This window comes from Chrysochloris asiatica, unplaced genomic scaffold (genome assembly GCF_000296735.1).
Source record: "Chrysochloris asiatica unplaced genomic scaffold, ChrAsi1.0 scaffold00025, whole genome shotgun sequence".
In the NCBI taxonomy this organism is placed as follows: domain Eukaryota; kingdom Metazoa; phylum Chordata; class Mammalia; order Afrosoricida; family Chrysochloridae; genus Chrysochloris; species Chrysochloris asiatica.
In genome coordinates, this window is record NW_006408543.1 from 14,639,002 (window position 1) to 14,646,354 (window position 7,353).

At 45.7% G+C, this 7,353-nt stretch overlaps 1 protein-coding gene across 1 annotated transcript in view; it reads right to left on the reverse strand.

The window, feature by feature from the left end:
- Positions 1-677: 677 nt before the first annotated feature.
- Positions 678-7,353, reverse strand: part of UNC79 (unc-79 homolog (C. elegans)) — a 330,078-nt gene continuing 323,402 nt past the window's right edge. The window contains exons 48-49 of the mRNA XM_006839553.1: positions 2,586-2,627; positions 678-878 (exon numbers count right to left, since the gene is read on the reverse strand). Coding sequence (XP_006839616.1) covers positions 678-878; positions 2,586-2,627 — 243 coding nt within the window. The remainder of the gene's footprint in view (positions 879-2,585; positions 2,628-7,353) is intronic.

A 7,353-nucleotide genomic window follows, 5' to 3' on the forward strand; every position in this document is an offset into this window, starting at 1 on the left:
AAAAACAAACACCAGTTTTTAAAAAAAGATTAAAACCAACCGGACAATCTTGGAAACTGATATTAGGAAATGATTGGCAGAGTTTAACCACCTGATTTCTAAGTGCACTTTGTAATGTACCTTGCAGGCTGCCACTTTTCCCCAGGATAATGACCAAAGGAAAAAAAAAAAAAAAGAGAGAGAGAAAGAAACATAAAAAGCTTCAGTCGAGTGTCACTGGCTTATGGTGACGGGTTTTGTTTTTGTTTTTTATTGCATTGCCAAGAGTGGATTTTAAGAAAAAACACTACAAAGGTTTCAAAAACCCTATTTATTCTCTATCATCAAAAATAGCAACAGGAGGACTTATACAACTTTTCTGTGAGTACCCACCAGTCTTTTTTTTTTTTTTTCTTTAAAAAAAATAGAAGTTAGTTAAAGAAAAATGATTTGGTTTTTGTTTTTTTTTAAAAAATAATGTAAGGAAACACTTAATCAGTAGCCCAAGGAATCATCAGAAATATGTGTAGCAAGAAAGCTTTTTTGTTGGCCCTCTCTGGCCTCGACACATCTTTTACTAAACTAGAAAGGGAATGTACAGTACCAATATGTTTTCCCAACCTGCTTGGAACAAATTGTTTTGTTTTGAAACCCATTATTGCTAAACCAGAGTGTTGACGCTGAGAGCCGGAGTCCACTCATAGAGGATAAAATTGCGAGGCCGCTTCTGAGGATTGAATCTCCACCTGGGCCATTTTGAACTGGGTGCATCGTAACCACTTGCGGAGGGCTGCCAGGCTGGCACTGCTCTGCCCCGAGCCCGGCAGCATCCTTAGACTGTGGTGGTTCACGTTGTTCTGAATAGCCTGCAGACGAAGCTGGAGTCCCGCAGATAAGTGCTGTGAACAAAATACAAGACACTGAGTTTAGGTCTTCCTAATCCTCCTGGCCGACCCAGGGAATGCCAAGCATGAGTTGCTTCTGATGGGAAAACTGAGACAGTTCAAATGTGGCTGGTGCTGGGGGGAGGGTGGGCTGTGGATCAGAGCTCTATGCCAGGACCTGCCGTTTCTAGCATCACATAGCGTCTGTTGGTGTTAGTTGCTATCGAGTCCACTCTGTGTGTGCTCCAAGGGTTTGCAGGGCTGTGACCTTCCAGAAGCAGGTCACAAGACCTGTCTTCTGAGGAGCCTCTGGGTGGGTTTGAACTGCCAACCTTCTGGCTAGTAGTTGAGGGCTTAACTGTTTGTACCACCCAGGGACCATTCACCTAGTTTATATCCTTCCAAATAATGCCATTCCCATCCTGATACATTCACTTCAACAACACTTATGCTGCTGTACCAGTGTGTTGACTGACACATACACCTCCTCACAAAGCCATTCTCCACCTAGACTCTGCAGTCAGACTCCCTAGGTTCAAACCCTGGCCCTTCTATGGACAAGTTGGAAACCAACTTTGCCTAGTCTGTTTGGGTTTTGTCATCTGCAAAGTGGAGATGCCATGGGGGTGTTAGGAGGCTGGGTGAGGCAGTGGTTGAGAAGAGAACTTAGAATAGGAGGTGCTCGTTGCGTTTAAGTCTGTTGCGCAGGAAGAAGCCCAGTTGCAAGCTTAGTTGAGACTCTTTTTGACTTTTTCATCAAGTTCTGCTGACCTCCTCTAGCATTTTGTGCAACGTGCACTGTCGGAGATTTCCAGAAGCCAGGGAGGGACGGGAAGAGCAATGTGGAATGCTTCGGGGTGGGGATACTAGCAGCTCACTTTTCCCAACAGAAACGGAGACTGAGGGAAGGTTTCCTGCCATGCCGATGCTCCCTGAACAGCCACACAAGGCATCACAATCAAGCTTCAGAGTCTGAGGCCTGTGCCGAAGACTGCGTTTCTTGCCCATGTGACTTGCACATCCCCTTCTTTGCACTAGCATCCCACCGCATTCTGGGAAGAACCCCAGCAAGAGAGCTTCCACCTTCCTCTCTGCTCCCCAGTTTCCAGTGCTGCAGACGGGCCCAGTTTTGGACAGAGCGGACACCCAGCTTTGTCATCTTAATGTGGAGCCCAGGAACAAAATCAGCTAGTCACAGTGACAAAGCATCCCTGGAGGCAGGTACTCCGAATGGGTCTCCCCTTCCTAGTCATGGGACCCTTATCCAAATTGCTTTACATGTGCGTAACTAGGAGGTAGACCCCTTGGGCTTCAATTCTGCTATTATCTTTTATTCCTACCATTGCTCATCACAGAAAATCAGTCTTAGTGGCCAGGAAATATGCTTGGGCGTGCCTGGGCCTACATCCTAGAGGTATCCTGCAAGGCAGGGTAGCCTCTCTCTTGAATTCTAATCAATAAAGTGTACCCAGCTCAACACTGGGCTCCGCCCCCTCCACCTACATCCTAAACATCCTACTGCCACCCTTTGCCTGGCCTGCAGCCCCTTACCTGGCCCACGGGGTCTCCTGCATTCTCAGCAACCCAAGACCAAGAGCAGGCTGTGTCCCTATCCCTCCAAAAAGAGCATCAACAATGCTTTCAACTTTATGAACTTCCGGGGGTGGGAATGGGCTGGGGTGAGGGGGGCTGAGCTTCCAGTCCGCTCAGGGGGAGACTTACCTTGATGTTTGATTGAATCATTGGCAACCACATAGGTATTAGCTGTATGGAGGAACACAGAATTCTTGTTACTATTGGTCCTCCTTTGTCCATGGAAACTTCAACTGCTGGGAAGCAAAGCAGGGGACACTGAGCCCCTTGAACGCCATGCAAGGATGGGGACCACCTGCTGTGGAGTTACCATGATCAGAAACCTGCTAAGCTGGTGGCACCTGGAGGCTAATAAGCATCCCGTGACTGCTGAACTACACGTGTGTGTGTGTCAGTGACCGATTGTTCATTGAAAGCTGCCAAATGAGGACATTACATGTGGACTGATTTCATTAAATCTTCACTTTCTTGAAACAAGAATTTTCTCCAGGGGATCTTTAGAACTGACTCCCCAAGTAGAATGCTGACGTTTGGCCTTTAGTCATTGGGAAGTCACGTAGACTGGGAAGCAGGGGACTGCTTGAGTGAGGGGAAAGGACAGGTCCTGCTGTAACCTCGCTGGGTTTGGAAGGTGAAGCTCAGTAAGGGTGGGTCAGGTTGGGAGTGGGTGCACTGTGGATGTACACAGACAAGCAGCAGGCTCTGCTCGGGGGGCGATGAGGGCTCTCCAATGCAAGAGATTTGGGTAACATCTCTCTGCAGCTACCCCTCCAGGATGTGGCCTTCCTGGAAGGCTACGCCCAGGTCCCAGGTCTGTGTCAGTGTCTCCGCTAAGGTTCAGTCCGGTGGAACACAAGCAAACATTCAGGACCCTTTGTACATCCAGAAGGCAAGGGTTTCTCAACGTGTGTGCCACTGAACTATAGTTTGGCAGGATTTAAATGGCAAGGGGAGGAATGAGTCTCTGGTTAAGTATGTTTGAGAATGCTGGTTTCTTTATTTTGTTCTTCTCAGATCATTAACATACGGATACGGCATCACACTATTTCAAGCCACATTCCTTCCTATTCTCTAATCGCATAAAGGAGTAGGATGTTTAACTACAGATTTTGTTAAAGGTAGGGCAAAACTCCGACTAATGCTCTTGAAAAGAATGTTATCATATAATATGGAAGAGGTTAATTGGCAAGTAGTGACCTAAACAGTCCTCTACTTTTGGAGCCAGTGACTTCAGGTACTAAAACTGAGGACTATTGATAATCAGCCTAGTGGTTACGAATCGGGCTGTGAGTCGCAATGCCAGCAGTTCGAAACTACCAGCAGTTCCGCGGGAGAAAGATGAAGCTATCTGCTCCCATAAAGATTTACAGCCTCGGAAACCCTGTGCAGGGTCGCTATGAGTCGGAACCGACTCCACAGCACTTAACAACAACAACATTGATAATCTATTGTTGTTCTTCTTGAGTACCACTGAGTCCCTTACAACTTATAGTGGCCCTGCATAGGGTTTCCAATAAGTGACTGGTGGGTTTGAACTGCCTACCTTGTGGTTAGCAGTCCAGGGCTTATCTTATAACACCACACCAGGACCCTAATGATAATCTAGAAAAGGCTAATTCTCAAACACTGAGAAAATGAAGTACTTGCTGTGGGTAATAGAGATTAGAAGATGGAAACCCTTCTTGACAAAGATTGATACTCACTTTTTCATTAAAAATAAATTCTTTGAAATGATTTTTCAGAGCCAAGTGCAAGGAGGGTTGGAGGATGGAGAGACAGAAACCACCAGTAGAAGGCTGGCTAAGTAAGGTGGCTGAGAGATGAGCAGGGTCTGGACAGTTGGAGATCGGGAAGCTCAGGGAAGGTCTGAGCAACTCCCACAGGTGGGCTGTACAGAGGGACAAGGGAGTAGAAAGGGTTCATGTCACGCTAACATGCGAGGGTCTCAGAGAGGGTCATGAGAAGCAAATTTAGAGAAGTGCAGGCTGGAACATCTCATCACCAGCTCATGGGCAAGCCAGATGCCCAATTGGGAAACTTCTACTGTATTCCCAACTTAATACAACTTCTAAAGGAGCTCTGGTAGCGTAGTGGTTACAAATCGGGCTACGAACCTTAAGGCCAGCAGTTCGAAACTACCAGCTGCTTCGCGGGAGAAAGATGAGGTGTTCTGCTCCTATAAAGATTTACAGCCTCAGAAACCCTGTACAGGGTCACTATGGGTCGGAACCGACTCGACGGCACTTAACAACAACAACAACAAAGAGGGGCACCCCATTGACGATGAGCTGAACTGTGCTCCAGGAAGATCCTTGTGGAAGATGCGAAGTATGAGGCTGCCTTGGTCTGGGCGAGACCAGGGATACATTCTGGGATGGAGAGATGCTGGCCACAGGAACCACCTCTGAGGACCCGAGCACTAGTTTGTGCTCCACACTGAGGCCTGGAATGAAGAAGTTGCTGAGGTATCTAGCTTGGGCAAAGTGGAGGACATTAAGGCAGTGACAAAGTCAGGGAGCCAGAGCAGAGTCTGTTTGCGATGCGGTTGTGTATGAATGGGCCCCTCTGTTCACTGACTGGTCAAAGCTATAGGCTGCTGTTGTTATTGTTGTTGTTAAGTGTTGTTATAGCAACCCTGTATAGGGTTTCCGAGGAGCAGCTGGTGAGCTTGAACCACCGACCTTACAGTTCAAACAGCTTTGCAGTCTGGCGCATTAACCCACAGCACCACACCAGGACTCCTATAGGCTGCTGGGCTCGCTTAATTCATCAAAACATTTTTTAACATATATATATATATATATATATATATATATATATATATATATATATATATATATAAACTTGGTGATGTGATCAATTGCATGTCTTTCCAGGCTTTGGTATGTCGGGCTCATACTGATGATTATTCTGCTTTAATGGTTTATTGATATATACAACTTGCTAATTTGGTTCTCATTTTTGCTTACTCCTAAACACAGTGTGCATGACACAGCCAGCTAATATTCTGCCTCTAACCACTAACAGAGCGTGGTATGGGATGGAAGCTGTAATGGGACTAAAACTCAAAACAGCAGAAAATGACACTTTCTCCCTAACCTGGTAGCAAAACTGCAGAATGACAGAGGCTGGAGTCAGAGAAGCCGATGCTCTTTGACCCACAGTAGGACTGACCCATCTCGACATTCTGAATGGGGAGAAATAAGCCAGTCTAGCTAAGCCCTCTGCAAATAGCATGGTCAGCAAAAAGCAAACCCTAGGGGTGCCATACCTACTGAGAGTTTTGTTGATTGATGATATATTTAATATGGAAGTAGGAGTCCTGGTGTGGTGCTGTAGGATGAGTTCTGCACTGCTGTCAACAGTTCAAGCCCATCAGCTACTCCTTGGAACCCTATACAGGGTCGCTATGAGTTGGAAATGCTCGGCGGCACTTAACAACAACAACAATAGGTCTATTTAATATGACGGAATTCTAGTGTGGTGCTGTATGATCAGCACTGGACTGTGAACCATAAGGTTGGTGGTTCAAACCCACCAACTGCTCCCTGAAAGCCTTATACAGGGTCGCTATGAGTCAGATCTGATTCGACTGCACTTAATGACAACAACAGGCCTATATGTGACTTGATTATTTGGGAACTACCTGAACTAACCTTCTAGCAACGGACTCAGGAAGGGAGGGGCAATGGAGCACTGGGCACTGTGGCCCCGGGTGCATATCTTTCCCAGTGTTGTCTCTCGGCAAAGTGTCTGTTTGAGGCAAACAAAGGGAGTAGTGATGTTGGTCTTAGAAGGATTTCTGTCACTTCCCCACTGATACAACATGTGACTATGATTCCAGTTTGATGTGGTGCTGTAGTATCAGCACTGCAGTGCTAAGCACAGGGTCAGCAGTTCAAACCCACTAGCTGCTCCTTGGAAGTCCTATAGAGGGTCCTCTTTTAGACTCCTGGCGTGGCGCTGTAGGATCAGCACTGGACTGAGAATCATAAACTCGGCAGTTCAAACCCATCAGTTGCTCCTCAGAAACCCTATACAAGGTCACTATGAGTTGGAACTGACTCGACAGCACTTAACAACAACAAATTAGTAGAAACCTACTCAAGGGCACTTATAATACAACAACATATAATTTCAAAACATACCTACAAGGGACTTTCAGGTTCATGACTTATGAATCACATGACTGAAGGCTTCAAGTTAAAGTTCATTATTATTATAACCCAGCATTATGTAACCCAGCAGTCGTCCCATTTCAGGAATGCTAATTTGACTTACTGAGTACCATTCATTCCAGTTCCTTTTGCTAGTGGCTCTGCAAAACTGAGTAACAATTATATGTAATTTATTTTGGGCTCTGTGATGTTATAATAAAGTTGGTTAGCTTTACTTCCTCCAGAAACAATATCCAGAGAACTAAAGGACATTAAAAAAATAGTTTTTCATCAAAACAGAGTGATATCTTATCCTTTATCTTATTTTATGTTACAGACTAAATTGAAGACTTCCTGTGGTTGAACTGTATTTATTTCACTCCATGCTTGATGCAATCTTCAAGTTAAAATTGGATGTAAAATTTCCTCTACCTGGAACAACCACAAATCTAGATAAACTTCATTAAAAAGTGGTTCTCAGACAGTGGGCAACACACAGTGCAGGGGAAATAAGGTGAGGCTCAGGATCACACCAACTCAGTGCCCAGAGAGATACCAGATGGAGCCTGGCAGTCTTCTGGACTCTGGGAAGTTCAAAGCGTCTAGAGCATGGGAGTCTAGGAGGCCAAAGTGTCTAGAGAATGAGAGTCTAAGAGGCCAAAGTATCTAGAGTATGAGAGTCTAGAAGGCCAAAGTGTCTAGAGAATGGGAGTCTAAGAGGCCAAAGTATCTAGAGTATG